Here is a 19,479-nt window from a genome sequence, read left to right as displayed (position 1 = left end):
ATAATCTATAATGAATCTATATAAATGCAGTAAATGACATTTAACCTATAGGCAGAAGAAGTAATAGACACGTATGCTAGGATATAAATATATGAATGATGTTTATATGTGTTTGCAAAGGAAGAATATCTATAAATGGATTGTAATAGGAATAGTAATGTTGAAAAAAAGTAATGGTGCAAGGTGAAGGAAAATTCATCCTTGACAATTAATGGCTGTTGAAGTTACAAGCAACAGAACATATAATGACTCTTTCTTTTATGTTGGCTCCTGTTGATTTTAAGTGTACAGCTGCTTTTGTTGTTACTGTTATCATTTGTTATGTAGCTTCTGATTATGGATCTGGGATAATAAACAACAACAACTTGTTGATGGTTCAAATATTACACTTTAAATTAATGGGTTCCTTTGCAGCCCCGATTGCTCGCCACGTGTAATTATTCGATGGTGAATTGATAGATAGATAGATAGTGTAATGGGCCCCTGTCTCATCAACAGAACATATTATATAAATGGGTCAATACATCTGATATTATATTCAGATTCACCCCCTGTAACTTTCCACTGTCTATGAGTAAGAAATGGGTTGTACACGTGAGAGGGCAACTCTCCCAGGAGGGAGAGACCCATAGTCAGCATATCTGTAAGCCCGCACAGCGAGGCCCTCACTCTTCAGTCGCACACTTCATTCGTGCATGTGAAGATAACATGCGCACTAGTCAAATAACGACTGATGAAGATAAAAAGGCATATGTACGTTCCCACATTACGCAGGGTTCTTATGCCGGCAGTCGGTTAAATGCGTTTGGTTTGCAGAGCCCTGATTATGAAAAATTTAAGCGAACGTTAATTGGGATCTTTGGGGGTAGGTCACAGCTGGGCCAGCTGCAATGGATCTTCAGATGGATGGATCGTTGCACGCCAGGGATACGCAATGAAACGCCTGTCGACGCTGTCGACATCGCAGGTGAGGTTCGCCAGGACATGCAAGCGACATTCCGGGCCTCAGACTGGTACGACGCGCAGGGTAATATGTCAGCGGACAATGTGGAAACGTTGATAGAACTAATAAGTTTTCTGCTTTACGTCCGTCGTCCCTTATATAGCCGGGCACAAGAAGTACAGTATGAACCACCCCTGGATATGGTGGAATACGCAAATAAGCTCTGTCCCCAGGCTACGGGCCCCTTAATGGCACAGCCCTCAGTGACGTCACCGCAACCTTTGACGTCTATAGTGCAACCCCAGATGCCTCACATGGCGCACATGCATCACTCCCAGACTCCTTATGCGACACACTTGGCTCCGATTGCTCCTCCCTGCCTGACATATAAACAAAAAACATCTTTACGATACGCACATTGTAATAAACGTGGCCACGTAATGGAAGATTGTTTTCAGCTCCGAGGTAATAGTGCAAATTTTAAGGCCACACCCGGTGCAAAGCCATTCTCAAGGTCATACAGTGAGGCAGCCAAACCAGCACCTCCTCTTAACAAGAAAGCCCGCAAATGGTGCTCTCTTCACAAATCGACATCTCATAGTTCACATGAGTGCGATGTGCTAATAAAGGCTAGGGGTGTGGACCTTAGTGAAACAGAGGTGTCGTATAGGCGTAAGCAGAAACGTCCCCAGGACAAGTCGTCGGGGGAAGACCAGCACACACCACAACAAGGAGAGGGATAGCTAGGGCAAATCCCGCCCCTCCACACAGCACTTCTATAGCGGCGTCGTTGGTAGCGGCGCTTAGCAAAGTGGAAGTGTTGTCAGTGCAGGTGAGAGTGGATAATACCAGATTGGCTCTTGATTTAGACACAGGTGCTTGCGCTAATGTATTGACCTTGACATCATATCACGAGTTACAACGTAAATTCCCTAACCGCAACTTCAAATGGAGGCCTAGTAACGCTGAGCTCGAAGGAGTTTCAGGTACTCAGCTGAGCATCAAAGGAATGGTGACGTTACCACTCAGATTCTCAAGACGTGGCTCTCCCTTCTACGCGGACTTCTATATAGTCCAGCAGTTTAATTTGCCAGCCGACGGGTTACTTGGTCTACCAACTCTTCGAAAGAACATGATAGATGTTCTTCCACGTAATAATAGTGTTACGTTTAAAGGTGTTTCCTACACAGCAATGAGTCATTCTGAACCTTTGCTCACAGCTACGACGAAAGTGTTGTCTACCAATCCTATTAAGAGGAAGGCGGATCGTGCTTCAGAGATACCTCTTTACCTCAACCACACACTTTCCCAGCGTGATTACAGCAACAAGAGTTGGAAGATCGTACCAGCAGTGTTGAAGAGTACTCTCCATTACCAAAATGAGGAAATCACCAAAGCAACTGTCGAACTACCCAACGTGTACACGGGCACAGATGTTGTGTGTCTCCCGGAAATGTGCAAGGTAAAAGGGCTGTCATGTGAATCTATCCTGAGCACTATACGCCCTGGTGGTTTGACAGACGTACTGATTCTAAATCGAACAGGCGTTCAACGAATCTTAAAGAAAGGATGTTATTTGTGTGATTTTCTAGTATATCACAACAATGTCGAAGTACAGCCTACTAAATTCCCAATTCGAGGTATTGTTTCGAAGTGCCAACAGACTCGACTGGCCAGGATAGATCAAATAGCACCACATGTTAAGGTGATCGATCATCCCCAGGGCAAGACACGCCTTTTATAGCTGCTTACCGACTATAGAAATATAGTAGCCTTGCCAGGGGAAACGCTAGGTCAGACAGATTTAACATCCCATCATATAGCGTTAAAGGGGGGAACCAACCCTATTTACGTACCAGCTTATAGCTAACCTCATGGCCAGCGCGCTGTAGTGCAAGATATGGTACAGGGTATGTTAGATGAGAATGTTATTAGACACTCAAAATCCCCCTTCAATAGCCCATTATTCCTCGTCCCGAAAAAGGATGGTGGATGGCGCCCTGTTATAGATATCAGGCGCGTCAATGATCAAACGATCCCTGATAGGTACCCTATGCCTATCTTCAGCGACATATTGCAATCCTTAGGCAAGGATAATGCGGTATTTAGCAAATTAGATTTGTTTAGTGGGTATTGGCAAATACCACTCGATGAGAAATCACGAGAAATCACGGCATTTAGCTCGCCTCTAGGCCACTTTGCGTTTCCACGAATGCCATTTGGTCTCAGAAATGCCCCACTAACATTTCAAAGAATGATCAACACCCTGTTTGCCGGATTGATTGGTACCACAGTCTGCGCTTATTTGGATGATCTAGTAGTAGTCAGTAAGGACGTCGATTCCCATCTGATTAAAATGCGTGAAGTGTTGGACAAACTTTCCACAGCAGGCCTCAAAATATAACTCTCAAAGTGTGAGTTTTTAAAATCAAGAATCCATTTCCTTGGTCATGTAGTTGACGGTGAGGGCATACATACACTACAGTTAATGATAAAGTCAAAGCTGTATCTCAGTTCCCGCGTCCTACCTCAAATGATCATGTGCGTAGCTTTCTTGGCTTATCTGGATATTTCCGTTGCTTTATCAAGAACTATGCAACATTACCATCGCCCCTAACGAGGTTGCTCAAAAAGATGCAATGTGTATATGGGACGCTGAACACGAAGATAGTTTTACTGCATTGAAGATAGCGCTTACCAATGCCCCGGTTCTTGCATTCCCAGACTACACTCAACCTTTCACTCTCTGTACTGACGCTTCCGGAATTGGAGTCGGAGCAGTGCTCATGCAAGAGGATACGCGTAGGAAGTTTAGAGTGATAGCATTTGCAAGTCGCAAACTAATTGATGCTGAAACACGTTATTCGGTGACGCATTTAGAAACGTTAGCCGTTGTGTGGGCACTTAAGAAGTTCAAAGACATTATCTTTGGCTACAAGATAACTGTTTTTACTGATCATGCGGCAGTCACCGAACTGTTCCATGGCAGAAACTTATAAGGCAGATTAGCACGCTGGTATCTGACAATTCAAGAGTTTGACCACGAATTTAGGTATTTACCTGGGAGGGCGAATGTTGTCGCCGACGCTCTGTCAAGAAATATAGCACCAGTCATGCCTGTATCAACATTCACTCTTTCGCAACTGGAAGATGAGCAACGACGTGACCCATAATGGTCAGCTGTTATTTTTGCTCTCGAATCGGGTGAGGATATTAAACTCCCCAAGTTATTTCTTCCCTTAAGTCAGTTTGAATTACGACATAACATACTCAATAGGACGAGAAAATCTCCTGAGGGTAATGTGTCTCAAATTGTCGTACCTGACAGGTTGTGCAAAGCAGTAATGACGTTGTCCCATGATGTCCCACAGGCAGGTCACCAAGGTCGTGATAAATGCTTAGCGGATTTACGAAAGAAGTATTTCTGGAACACTATGAAGAAAGACAGAAATACACATAGCTAATTGTTTGGCGTGTGCTCAACATAAAGGTTCAACAGGATCACCAGCCCCGATTCTACAATATCCTACACTAGACCGTCCGTTTGACACAGTCGCTATTGACTTGTTACAACTCCGGATGAGTCATCAGGGATCAGCCTACGTCTTAGCATGTGTGGATCATTTTTCAAGGTTCGTGGTCTTGGTCCCACAAAAAAGCAAAACGGCCGAAGCAGTAGCCTATGCTTTAGTGATGAATCTTATATGTCCATATACTACGCCTAAAGTTCTGCTCTCTGACAATGGCACAGAGTTCAAGAATCAGCTAGTAGCGCATATATGTGCACAATATGGTATTAAACAATATTTTGTGACAGCTTATCATCCACAGGCTAATGGCCTTGTTGAGAGAACCAATCGTAAAATCCTAGAAATACTGCGTCCAATTGTCAGCGGTTTTCATACGCATGGGAGGATTGGTTACCGCAGGTTGCAGCGTCGATAAATGGGTCAGTTAATAAATTGTCCAGAAGCAGAGTGTCCCAAATGACTATTGTATGAAATTTCGTTCTACGAATAGACGTTAAATCGTTTGTTATTCCTTACAGAATGGCTTGGATCTTCAGTGTGTTGCTCCTACTCTGTTGTGGCACCGTTGTGTTGACAGACATGTCCACGTCAGTCCTCAAACCAGGTGGACTTGTGGCACCTCTCGGACGCGTTCTCATAGTTGAGGACGTGGTGAACATCAAGTATGAACTACATCCACTACTCCAACTTCCGCGTCAGATGGAAAACGTCGACGGCTAACTACAATCAGCATTGGACATCCTTCGTGGTCTCAGCACAGCTTCTAAGAATTCGACAATAGTTTCACAAACTATAGACCTTCTACACTTTCGTCTCCAGAACCTTCGCGAGTTTCTCGTCGATGTTGGGAAAAATCTACCTGCGTCTCAAGCGGATCTTGCTAAAGAATTGCATTCTCAGGCACGACGAAAAAGGGGTCTCTTTAATTTTGTGGGTCTCATCCAAAGCGCCTTGTTTGGCACGGCAACGGCCGCTGATGTAGCTAAATTGGGGGGCCGAATGAACGTTGTCGTTCAGGTTGTATCTCAACAGAGTCGTGTTACTTCTCAAACCTTTCACGCGATTACTGCTCTAGAATCAAAGGTTAATGCAATCATATTGGAGTCTAACCAAGTTTCGAGGATTGTTATTAGGTTACAGAAAGCAATCCTGACATTAGAATGGCTCCTTTATTTCACAGAATATTTGCATGCTGCTGAAATTTTAGTTCATAAAATTGTAACCTCTAAAAATGAACTAATAGACAGCATTGTAGATGCCGGGATAGGACGTGTGGACGCGAAGCTTGTGCCTGTGCAGACGCTTCTTGAAGCTTTAAAAATAGCCAAGTTGCAGTATCATTTAACTCCTATTTTTAATGACAATGAGGTTCACTATTATTACCCACTGTTGGAGTCAACTCTCACGCACAATGCAATTCTGATCCACATTCCTATGCGAGGGCACCATGAGTTTAATGCATGGCATTTATAACCCTTCCCCTGGTTTGTGAACGACACACTGTATACCCTGGATAGGCCTAAAGAACTTTTCTTATTAGATGAAGAGTATTCTTTGTTATCAATAGAGGATTCTGAGGTACTGTCACGGTGTAAGTCATCTTATATACACCTACACGTATGTCCAGCCTACATGTTCGCATTTATTCCTGCTGCAGAGGGAATATGTGAATTAGCAGTCATACAACCAAATGTACGCACAGCATTAGCGCAATGCAGTTATAGGCCAGTTAGTCTAAAGACTATGTTCCACGCTCATCTTCACAATGTGCGGTATTTGTTCTTTCCAAATCTCACTACTGTCATTTTAAAATGCCATGATGGTGTTAAGCAGCTAGTTGTGAAAGGGCATTACAAGGCTCCTGATTACTGTGAAATCACTTGTAGTACATTGCGGACCTTGCCTACTCATCAGCATTTTACGTTAAATATAAAACTCAAGTCTGCTTTAATTTAACTTCCTATAATGAATTTCACTATTAAGGATATTCAAATAGTATCAGAGAAATTAAAGTTTTAGCTTTCTTGAACGAGACGTATTTTGCTGATTTGAAAAATAACTTGCCATTTTACCTATCACGGGAATTTGCACTACCAAGTCTTAAAATTCCCTCTATTTTGTTAATTCTGGCAATTATGTTCCTGTTCTGTTATTACAGGGCAGTGTCACCCAAATTCAACATTGTTCATAACATACTAACCTGTACGACACTAAAGTCTAGGTCCCCTGTAGTAGCTAATACCCCTACAGTAGTAGAATCCCCAGCTCAGTGTCTACATATCTGTTTATAACATGGTTAGGGTTGTCTAGGATGTACTGTACTCTGTGAGTTATTTAGGCCTCACGGAGCTCGGCTGGTAGGTGACTGAGCGATGTAATGGGCCCCTGTCTCATCAACAGAACATATTATATAAATGGGTCAATACATCTGATATTATATTCAGATTCACCCCTGTCTATGAGTAAGACATGGATTGTACACGTGAGAGGGCAACTCTCCCAGGAGGGAGAGACCCATAGCCAGCATATCTGTAAGCCCGCACAGCAAGGCCCTTACTCCTAAGTCGCTCACAGAAAGTAATATCGTAAGGAAGTGACCTAACGTTTATAATACATAAACGCCGTCCCTTTCTCATTCACTCCTAAACAGTGGAGCTTACGGTCGATCTACACTCAGGAAATATATATACAATCCTTTTATAATAAAACAGGGAAGTACCGTTTGGGTTTCGTTACTTAAACCCAAATAATAAATATATGTGAACGGCCTGGTTAATTGCACAAGTAGCCGATTCATAATAGATTAATAGATAAATAGACAGATAGATATTTTGTAATAAGTAACGCAAACAATAACAACATAATATATACTTAATAAAAGCCTTCACACATAATCATAGAGGCCATTTATGGATTTAAATTTCTAACAAAATTAAATCGTTTTTGTCTATATTTAAAAAAGAAACTGCTTGTGTGGCTTCTTATTAATGACCATTCTCTCACGTAAGGCTGTGACAGAGTACCTAAAGTCCCAGGACATGGCCTTCTTCATGGTGGTCCTATCACATATGGCAGCAAACTCCCCACTGGCGATGTCTTCTCGCGACGCCCAACAGTCAGGGAAGGTTCCGGCAGTATCAGTGAATACTTTCCTTCGTACCTTGTCCTCAGACTCCTAATGTGAGAGTGCAACAGATAATATTGATATCATAGACATGGAAGAGTTTCTAAATTTCGTAGATTGTGTTTTATTCTGCATTTTTTTTAAATATATTTGAATGGGTATGACTGATCCTACTTGAAAGCTAGTTAAATTGTTTCAGTATGTAAGTTCATTGCATAATTTGGCTTTTTTTACTCGTGGTCAGCTCTCTGGTGGTTCTGAAATCAAATTTTTTTGAGTGTCAGTGATCATTCACTTCCACGCAAAAACACCAAAACAAATTGTTGTAGTCGACTAGTAATATGTCGTGTTAAGATTTTTACCTGGAAGTATTGAAACATCATAGAACCAGCCTCCAGGCGCCAGGGCAGGTCAGACTGAGACACTAGATCAGCCAGGGAGTCTATGGGGATGGTGACCCGAGGCACCGTCAACATGGCCGTCAGGATGCCACCGTACGAGGACATGAACACTAAGGAGGCAAGGAGCCACGTGGTCACAATGAGGCGACCTCCGTCCTTCTTGGGCATCCAATCAGAGCCTGCGAGAGGATGGGGGAAGGGTCGTCATGGCCATGTAGGATATAGAAGGTTATGAACACTTAAGTGACACAGGAGTCATAGGGTCACTAGGAGGAGGACCTCACCCTTTCTTGGTGTTCGACATCCAACTTTTCTAGCATATCCTCCAAAAGCAAAAATCTTACTATAAAATTTTTAATATTCGGCATATCTCAGCCAGGCCTGACTGTCATAATTGTCTTAAAAAAACCCCACTTTTTTATGATTATCAGTACTGTTATATCCTTATTGCGCTCACAATACATTATCGTGTATTCCAACTACAGTACCTGTGTCATCAAACAGTACTTCTCAATGACTATAAAGAAATAAAGACTTCATTCAAATTTTCAGTAGCATCATATATATATATATATATATATATATATATATATATATATATATATATATATATATATATATATATATATATATATATATATATATATATATATATATATATATATATATATGTAACCGGTCGGAATATACGGGACTTTAGTTTCTCACTTGACTTGGGATTTATTAAAGATTAATAGATGGTAATGGCAGTGGAAGCGCCCCTTTGAGAAAAATCCCGAACCAGCACAAGAACACTTAAATCTACTAAACAAAATGAATTGTCCGAGACCCGTGGAAGGATAGCGTCTGTGACTGGGATGAATGAGACACTCTGTAAAATTTAGACACTTATATTCCCTCCAACACTACAAACACAATCAAATAATGGTACACCAATATGCGCACCTCTTAACTCGAACTTAAAACACTACTCTGGGGAATAAAAGTTATACATGATATAGAAAATATTAGAAACTCAGGCAACAATAAATTTGAAGTATTATGAAATGTTGCTTGCACACATGAAACAGGCCTTAAGGGCTTTCAACAAAATAATATCCAGCACTGACAAAATGGTATTCAAAAATAAGAAATTAATAATTCCACCATGAATAGGCCTAAAGGGCACTCAATATAATTATGTTACACCAACAGATGCAGGCCTTAAGGGTTTTCAACAAAATAATATCAGTCACTGAGGAAATGGTTTCAAAAAATAAGAAATTAAATACTCTACAATGAATAGGCCTTAAGGGCACTCAATATAATTATATTACCCCAACAGCTGCACAATTCCTAACCTAACTTAAACACTACTCTGGGGAACAAAGGTTATACCTGAGATCAGAATTATGGAGAAAAATTAGATGCATTAAAAGAATCAAATCACAGTATCACTCTGGTTCCACTTAGTGACACAAACATTCAAACAACAATACTATCAAAATTATTTAAGAAATATTAAACCACACACGTCAAGATAACATCAGTAACTGAGAAATGGTATTAACTACACACAAATATAGTCACTATTATTGATTTGTTACTGGGTCCACCAATACTCGTGAACCATGCTCCACCCAACTCAACATACACCCGTAATAAGGGAGATAAAATGTTCCTCTAGGTATCCCCTAGACTCATGGTCTCAGTGTGCGACCCTGTATCACTCAGCTGGCCTCACTTTGCCCCCAGTACATCCATGAAACGGAAGGGAGTGAGCAAATCAGACCTTGTACAGTTGAGAGAAGCTGTAGCTTCCCGTTAGCAAGAGGGTTTCACTAAGCTGCTCGAGACATGTGGTGTTGTGAGCCGAGGTAGAGGAGAGCTGCTGACCCCAACGATCGTCCCGTCGTCAGCTGGGCACCCAGACCGCTAGATTCCCTCAAGAGATCCTTTGATACCCCGCTAAACAGTGACAGGCCTACACTGATCGGTCCAATGGCGACAATCGCCACCCTCAATCATCAACGGCAGTCTCAAACGGCAGTCAATCTCTCGCAGTCAAACTCCGGTCACTCAGGTCAACTCCGGTCAACTCCGGTCAAGTGGGTTCTGACGGAAACCCTGAAATGAACTCACTGTTAACTCTTGTTAACTTTACCACTGCCCTATCTAACCCTGTCTGAGATCGAATGAGACTTACTTGTTATACTGCAACAGTGCAACACAGGTGACTAGGCCACGTGACTATTTCTGTGACGGACGGGCAGGGACGTCTTGTTTGTCTGAATGCTCCCCGTGACTGAGAGAGAGCCCGCCTCGTGTCCTCTCAAGGCGTCAGCTTAGGCCTACGTGACATATTTTCCGCCTAACTAATAACTCCTTGGGACACCCGTAACATTATTCAGACTGATAAACGATCTATAATAATTTCAAATTCAATAATAGTCCCTTAACTTAATGAATTGCATCATTATTAATTCGGCAAATTACATTTAATATCACTTAGGCCTAGTTCCACAACCTCTCCCTATGTGCAGGGAGCGCTTTCTTCCCTCCGACGACCTTGAACGCTCATTATCCCTAATAGCGGGGCATTTGAAATTACTCTGAAATTTCTGAATATTACATATATATATATATATATATATATATATATATATATATATATATATATATATATATATATATATATATATATATATATATATATATATATATATATATATATATATATATATATATATATATATATATATATATATATATATATATATATGCTGATAACACAAGGAAGAAAACACAAGTTGTTTCAGTTACATCTTCAGGGGTGTACAGAACTAACCCCTTCTTGTGGTTATCAGCATATATCACGCGCAACTACAGTGATTTACTTGCATATATATATATATATATATATATATATATATATATATATATATATATATATATATATATATATATATATATATATATATATATATATATATATATATATATATATATATATATATATATATATATATATATATATATATATATATATATATATATATATATATATATATATTTCATTAGCCCAATAAACACGAGGACTTCTACATAAAATCAACACCTCAACCTGGCAGGTGTTGATTGTATGTAGAAGTCCGCTTGTTTATTGGGCTAATGAAATATATATGGATCCTCGTGTTTCGAAGCCGGATTTGGTAAAACGTTACTCTGACCACCTAAGTGATACGGGTAGTCCCCATTAGAGGTTCACGGCGCCATAAGCTCGTTGAACAGGCTTTGTGTGAAATATAACAGAGTCTAGGACTGCTTTTAGTATCCTGGTGGTCCAGTGGTTAGCGTTCCCCGGTTACAGTCATGGGCTCGTGGGCCGTGGGTTCGAATCCTGGCGGGTTGAGGTGTTGATTATATATATATATATATATAGATATATATATATATAATGTGGATAAGTCATTGTGCCCCCAAACGCACGCTGTCGACTCACAGAAACATGAAGCAGTAGGTATCACTTACTCTCCTGCGTGAGTGTTTTAACTCCCCACATAGCGGCCTGCGCGAAGGTGTCGCGCGAGAGTAAGTTGAAGACATTGGCCTCAGCTTTCACTACCAGCGCTATTGCCAACACCACGGTCACCAGGCTCACTATCGTCAACATCCACACCTAAACCACGGGGAGATTCCTGTTATTTTTTGGGTTGAATAGAAAATTATATTTGTAAAATGTGATGAAAATTTTCCCTAAATACTATAATTTAATTTTTATACAATACTGCTTTCTTACATTACACAGGGATTTGAATTGCATTACTATAAAAATCCACCAACTACTCTTATAGTGAACCAGCAATATACCCACTGCATTCATTAGCGTTTTAAAACGGGGGGTAACCTTAAGAGTATATAGTGACTAACGTTATGTCTTTCCTGGCGGCTCCATAATATCAAAGAAAATAACTACATATAAGACGCAGCCTTAAACGAAAATGCTAAGTGTTGAGGATAAACGAAAGGCACTTTTTCCTGCTCCTGTTAGATCTGTATTCTTTTCGTACTATTTGAACGGATGAATGGGACGAGCATCAGCAAGAAATTTAAACAAATGAACAGCGATTCTTAGATGGAATATTACAAGGAAATAATTAATTCTTGGATTCATATGATGGAGTCATTAATTAATAGCATTTACTATAAATAAAACCCCTATGATTAGGTAAAATAGTAGTTCTTACCTGAGGTTATGTTGTGTTAGGTTTTCTTCTATTTTCTACCATAATCGCTTATTTGCACTGAAAACACTACATTTATAAATATGTATAATTTTTGTTTTTGTTTTTGCTGAATATTTTGTTAATATTTATGAACGCAGCGCCGGTCATAAAAAAAAAATACCTAATCCATTTCTTTGGATATCCCAAACACAAATCCTCCTTATTTAATTTTAACAGTTTACATTGTATTTACGTGGAAACTAGACTGCTTCATGATATTTGACACTAAAATAACAGTTCACAACAAGTGGATGAATATTTCTATTTAACTTGTCAATAACTATCCTACTATGTTGTTAATAATAGTTAATAAAAAAATCCTCTTGATACGCCGACTGCATCATTTGGGCAGCCCTTTTTGGTTGATGTTGACATTGGTCACGGGCAACATTCTCTCCCTTCTTTGCCACTGTGCATTATGGACATCGCACACTTATCCCAGTTAGATCGGTAAAGAACAGTGAAATTGTGTGATGGAGAACGCTGCGATATCGGTTTCACCGATTGTGAGAGTAAAATTGTCATAAGGAAACGTGCCTGTAGATACCAGTGTTTGTGGGATGTCTTATTATTGTTTACATTAAAGATTTGTCTTATGACATATAACAATTGTAGTGTTTTGTATATATATAGGCATAATAAACTGATTCTGATCGACGATACATGTCATGTGCTTAGAGTAATTTAATTCTTATTTACTACATTTTAGATCCTCTGTGATGTTTCTGGAAAGATGTATAATTATCAAAATAAGACCTAAGAGAATTATGAGAAAAAGAGAGATTCGGTGGCACTGAGGTAGCGTGTTTGACACTAACTACTAGTTTCTTACTGTAATAACACTGAACCTATGGAATATGGTCCTCACTGACTCTAGCAGGGATCCTACAAGTACAGTACAGCACTCGGCACCACTACCAAGCGCACGACCCGTCCGTTATCAAAAAAAAAATGCGATTTTTGTTATCTCCATTATTGGTAACAACATTTATGACATTTTGTCTTTACATCTAGCAGTCATTTAGCAAGGAAAGACACATGCAAATAATTTGGGGAATATTTAATTAATATTGTTACAAAAAATGATCCCACTAACAAAAATCAGCCAAATTTCTCTCTCTCTCTCTCTCTCTCTCTCTCTCTCTCTCTCTCTCTCTCAAAATCTATCCATTATATGCTAGTGGCTAAGAAAAATTGTGCCAGTAGATTACGCTTGAATAACCATGGACAAAGTAGATCCAGTCACACGAAAGTCTGGCCACCTCTGCAAGTCTAGAGATACTAAATTAGCCGACATTGCGAAATTATTTAACTTAAGTATAAGGTTGTAGTTATTTATCTAGTCACGTACTGTACCTTTACTTATTCTACTATTTGTCCAGCATTCGGTCTGATTGCTTGAGGCTGATTATGCTGATTACCTATCCAAACGTAATCAAACCTAACCTAAAACTTAAATAACTTATCCAACCCTAACCTGACCTAACGTTGACTCCCTTTATACAAACATTGTTCTGCAAACTCTTATGTAAAGTCATGGATCAGATCGTTCAAACTTTTTCGTAAAATATTTCACTTCCTCAAAGAATTTAAAAGCATTACCTACGAGCAATAATGTCTACATATTCATCCGCCAAACTTAAACTGACCGAATTCACTAATTAATGGCTCATAATGACGTCAACAGCTTCATGAGCCTCGTCCAATCAGAACGAATGCTAGACAAATAGTGGAATTAAGGGATGGTCAGTGACCGGACAAATAACTATCTTGTAAATATAAATAATAATCAATCATTCAAAGAGAGAGAGACTCCATATTACTCTTTACACACCTCCATAGCGAAGGGTTTGAGGAAGCCTGACATGTCGCTCTGCAGGGTGGGTCGGATCATGAGAATGGCGTTGTTCTCGCTGAAGAAGGGATGGGAGAAGTCACACACCGTCTCCCGCTGAGGCGTCACACCGAAGGGCCCCACAGCAAATTCCACGTCCTGTAGAATTCATCTCTCGAAGCATAAATTTGCATTACCTATCTAAAAGCTTTTCCCACCTGCTCTTGAAATATTTGTTAAATATTGCTCACATATTTTTGTATTATTTTATTTATTTTTGTGGTTTTATTACTAATTTTAATAGAAATTATTCTTGAGGAGATGAGGAATCTTTAATGTATTGCTTCTAAAACCCAGAAAAACTGTATTTGAAGCAACTGAAACATACAAGTATGGCTTTACACTACAATAATTCTTAATTCTGTGGTAAAATGCTTCAGTTGAAAGCCCCATGCTGTGACCCATCAATTGTATGGACATATACAGGAAGATGTAGATCATTGACTCATCTCCCACGACCCACCTTTCTCTGTAGCATCCCCAACAAGCCAGTCCAGGATCCGTCAGGCTGAGGACCTCCCCAGATGTGGTCAGAGGGCTGGACGAGCTCATAGCTGCAAACACCAGAATCACTAGTTAGTATTAAAAATAAAAAGCTTGTTATCACCTGAAGATTAACCATCCTAATACTAACATTACCTAACCTGATCTCCTGAAGTTGCATTCGCGTGATTAATGTTCAGGAGATCCAGTTATATATATATATATATATATATATATATATATATATATATATATATATATATATATATATATATATATATATATATATATATATATATATATATATATATATATATATATATATATATATATATATATATATATATATATATATATATATATATATATATGTAATATTCAGAAATTTCAGTGTAATTTCAAACGCCGCGCCATTGGCGATGCTGAGTTCAAGGTCGTCTGAGGGAAGACTGCTCTCCCACTCACGTAGCGAGAGGTTGTGGAACTAGGCCTATACGATATTTAATGTAATTTACCGAGTTAATAGGAACGCGAATCATGAAATTAAATATCAGTTATTAAATTGAAAATAATTATAGATCGTTTCCTAGTCTGAAAATGTTGCGTACGTCCTAATTAAGCTGTTAATCCTCTGGTAAATAAGTCACTCCTGGAAAGCGTGAACCAGTGAGCAAGCATGGCTGGGGAGCTGTGAGAGAGGTCATGGACCACCTCTGTGCTGTACCCAGGAGAGACGGATCGCGTGACCTGGTTCCTTCGTTTATTTAACATCAGTATAACAAGTAAATCTCATTCGATCTCAGATAGGGGTTAGATAGGGCAGTGATAAAGTTATCAAGAGCTAACAGTGAGTTAATTTCAGGGTTTCCTTCAGAACCCACTTGACTGGGAGAGTGATGACTGCGAGACATTGACTGCCGTTTGAGACTGCCGTTGATGATTGAGGATTGGCGATTGTCGCCGTTGGACCAATCAGTGTAGGCCTGTCACTGTTTAGCGGGGTAGCAAAGAAGCTCTTGAGTGAACCTAGCCGTCTGGGTGCCCAGCTAACGACCGGACGATCGTTGGGGTCATCAGCTCTCCTCTACCTAGGCTCACAATACCACATATCTCAAGCAGCTTAGTGAAACCCTTTTGCTAACGGGAAGCTAAAGCTTCTCTCAACTGTACAAGGTCTGATTGGCTCACTCCCTTCCGCTTCATGGATGTACTGGGGGTAAAGTGAAGCTAGCTGAGTGATACAGGGTCGCACACTGGGTGCCAAGAGTCAGTGGAGCTTAGAGGTAAACTTTCCAAGGTGGAGAAAGGCTGATTTGGGCCTTAAACTACTGGTGCCTGTTGGTTGTGCCTTAAACGACAACGGAGTGCAGGTGGAATCTGTGTGTGTGTTAGGTTAGGAAGCATGGTTCACGGGTATTGGTGGACTCAGTAACTTCTTAATAATAGTGACAATATTTTTGTGTGTAGTTAATACTATTTTCTCAGTTCCTAATGTATGCTGTGTGCATTTAATATTTCCTTATAATGTCAATCTCAAGTATAACCTTTGTTCCCCAGAGTAGTGTTTAAGTTAGGTTAGGAGGTGTGTATCTGTTGGGGTAATATAATTTTGTTAAGCACCCTGAAGGCCTATTCAGGGTGGGGTTAATAAGTTCTGATTTTTATACCATTTTCTCAGTGCTGGATATAATTTTGGTGAGTGCCCTTAAGGCCTATTCATTGTAGAGTTATTAATTTCTTATTTTTTTAATACCATTTTCTCAGTGATTGACATTTTGTTGAAAGCCCTTATGGCCTGGTTCATGTGTGCAAGCAACATTTCTTAATACTTTAAACTTATTGTCCTCTAATGAGGCATTGCCTGAGTTTCTAATAATTTCAACATCATGTATAACTTTTATTCCCCAGAGTAGTATTTTAAGTTCAGGTTAAGAAGTGCGCATATTGGTGTACCATTATTTGATTGTGTTTGTAGTGTTGGAGGGAATATAAGTGTAAATTTTACAGTGTGTCTCATTCATCCCAGTCACAGACGCTATCCTTCCACGGGTCACGGACAATTCATTTTGTTTAGTAAATTTAAGTGCTCTTGTGCTGGTTCGGGATTTCTCTGTGTGTTTGTTTGTGTGTTTGTGGGTTTGTGTGTCCACACGAGAATCTCGGCAACTACTTTACCGACTCTGTAGTGATGATGGATGGTGTTATATGTAGTGATGATGGATGGTGTTATATGTAGTGATGATGGATGATGTTATATGTAGTGATGATGGATGTTGTTATATGTAGTGATGATGGGTGGTGTTATATGTAGTGATGATGGATGGTGTTATATATAGTGATGATGGATGGTGTTATATGTAGTGATGATGGATGATGTTATATGTAGTGATGATGGTTGTTGTTGTATGTTGTGATGATGGGTGGTGTTATAATTATGTAGTGATGATGGATGGTGTTATATGTAGTGATGAAGGATGGTGTTATATGTAGTGATGAATGATGGTGTTATATGTAGTGATGATGGATGATGTTATATGTAGTGATGATGGGTGTTCTTATATGTAGTGATGATGGATGGTGTTATATGTAGTCATGATTAGGCAATAAAATAATAACAGTTTAATGCTAAAAAAATATACTTTGCTGTACCGTTGTAGTGAAAAACATGGTGGAACTTATATTGATGGAAGAAGTAGTTTTGGGGACTGAACAGTGAGGCAATGTGGAGCCTCCCGGAGGGTGTTGTCCTACCGTGGCCTCGCGAATGAGCCGCCCGTCTGTTTGTGGGTGGGTTTGTTTGTTTGTGTGTTTGCACAAGAATTTAGGAAACTACTTTACCGATCTGTAGTGATGATGGATGGTGTTATATGTAGTGATGATGGATGGTGTTATATGTAGTGATGATGGATGATGTTATATGTAGTGATGATGGCTGTTGTTATATGTAGTGATGATGGGTGGTGTTATATGTAGTGATGATGGATGGTGCTATATGTAGTGATGATGGATGGTGATATATGTAGTGATGATGCATGATGTTATATGTAGTGATGATGGATGTTGTTATATGTAGTGATGATGGATGGTGTTATATGTAGTAATGATGGATGATGTTATATGTAGTGATGATGGATGGTATTATATGTAGTGATGGTGAATGGTGTTATATGTAGTGATGATTAGACAATAAAATAATAACAGTTCAATGCTAAAAATATTAACTTTGCTGTACCGTTGTAGTGGAACTTACATATACCGTTAATGAACTATTGATTTAAGAAGAAGTTTTGGGGAGTGAACAGTGAGACAATGTGGAGTTTCCCGGAGGGTGGCGTCCTACCATGGCCTAGGGAATGAGCCGCCAGGACCAAACTTGGCATGGATAGCAAGTGTTTCCTTGCTTCTCTCATGGACTGTTATATGTTGGATGCTCCAGAGTGGGAACTGGCAAAAATCTGTACATACTTGCTGCTAATGGCAAAACCAAAAATGTGGTCTACCCTAATGCACTACAGTGAGACAATGTGGAGCCTCCCGGAGGGTTGCGTCCTACCGTGTGTGTCCGCACGAGAATCTCGGGAACTACTTTACCGATCTGTAGTGATGATGGATGGTGTTATATGTAGTGATGATGGATGGTGTCATATGTAGTGATGATGGATGGTGTTATATGTAGTGATGATGGATGATGTTATATGTAGTGATGATGGCTGTTGTTATATGTAGTGATGATGGGTGGTGTTATATGTAGTGATGATGGATGGTGTTATATGTAGTGATGATGGATGGTGATATATGTAGTGATGATGCATGATGTTATATGTAGTGATGATGGATGTTGTTATATGTAGTGATGATGGATGGTGTTATATGTAGTGATGATGGATGATGTTATATGTAGTGATGATGGGTGGTGTTATATGTAGTGATGATTAGACAATAAAATAATAACAGTTTAATGCTAAGAAATATACTTTGCTGTATCTTTGTAGTGAAAAACATGGTGGAACTTACATACACCGTTAATGAACTATTGATGGAAGACGAAGTTTTGGAGACTGAACAGTGAGACAATGTGAAGCCTCCCGGAGGGTGGCGTCCTACCGTTGCCTAGCGGATGAGCTGCCAGGAAGGCGGCGATTCTGCTAGTACATATATATAATTATACGTCACAGATAGATAGATAGGTGAAAATTTAATAGTTCACTAGCTTACTTGTTTACCTACATACTGCTATGTTACTCACTCAAAGTTCATCCTTTCAGCCAAGATCTCTAGCATGTTGGCCATAGGTCCTAAGACCCTGATGGTGCCATTTTCCTGTGCCTCAACTTTTGTCCACGGCACCCACTGTTAGTGAGAGAGAGAGAGAGAGAGAGAGAGAGAGAGAGAGAGAGAGAGGTCTTTTAATCTGCAATAGTTTGGTAACGTAGGACTACACAGACTAAAGTATTTGGGTAACCTTTGAAAATAATATTGTGACGCGATCAGCCTTCAAGGACTATAATGTACAGACGAGGTCAAAAGTAATAATCCTACTACCATACAAGGGAGCTCAAGGCCTTTCTACACGATGAGTCACAAGAAGGTGGGGGGAGGGGGTGAATTGGTGGGGGGAGAGCCTGCAGTGGAGGACCCGGGTAGGGGCGGAGGGAGCGAGTCAAGAGCCATATACGAAGAACTCAACACAGTAGGGTGTGTCAATTTTGTCAACATGTTAAAAATCAAATTTGGTAGTCAAAATATTGTGCCTCTTTATGTCTAAACTTGAGATTAGCAAACAAAAATGAATTGAAATAACCCTCACCTACATCAATTATACCTTAAAGTTTCAAATAT

General features: G+C 39.7%; 1 protein-coding gene across 1 annotated transcript in view; it reads right to left on the bottom strand.

Moving 5' to 3' along the window:
- LOC121853911 (probable glutamate receptor) overlaps window positions 1-18,986 on the bottom strand; it is a 37,209-nt gene extending 18,223 nt beyond the window's left edge. Inside the window, exons 1-6 of the mRNA XM_042348304.1 lie at window positions 18,887-18,986; window positions 14,621-14,711; window positions 14,098-14,256; window positions 11,509-11,656; window positions 7,960-8,177; window positions 7,497-7,648 (exon numbers count right to left, since the gene is read on the bottom strand). Coding sequence (XP_042204238.1) covers window positions 7,497-7,648; window positions 7,960-8,177; window positions 11,509-11,656; window positions 14,098-14,256; window positions 14,621-14,711; window positions 18,887-18,930 — 812 coding nt within the window. The 5' untranslated portion in view covers window positions 18,931-18,986. The remainder of the gene's footprint in view (window positions 1-7,496; window positions 7,649-7,959; window positions 8,178-11,508; window positions 11,657-14,097; window positions 14,257-14,620; window positions 14,712-18,886) is intronic.
- Window positions 18,987-19,479: the final 493 nt, after the last annotated feature.

Source organism: Homarus americanus, unplaced genomic scaffold (genome assembly GCF_018991925.1).
Source record: "Homarus americanus isolate GMGI-L3 unplaced genomic scaffold, GMGI_Hamer_2.0 scaffold18703, whole genome shotgun sequence".
Taxonomy (NCBI): domain Eukaryota; kingdom Metazoa; phylum Arthropoda; class Malacostraca; order Decapoda; family Nephropidae; genus Homarus; species Homarus americanus.
The sequence above is the reverse complement of the archived record's forward strand: the minus strand, read 5'-3'. Positions and strand labels throughout refer to the sequence as shown.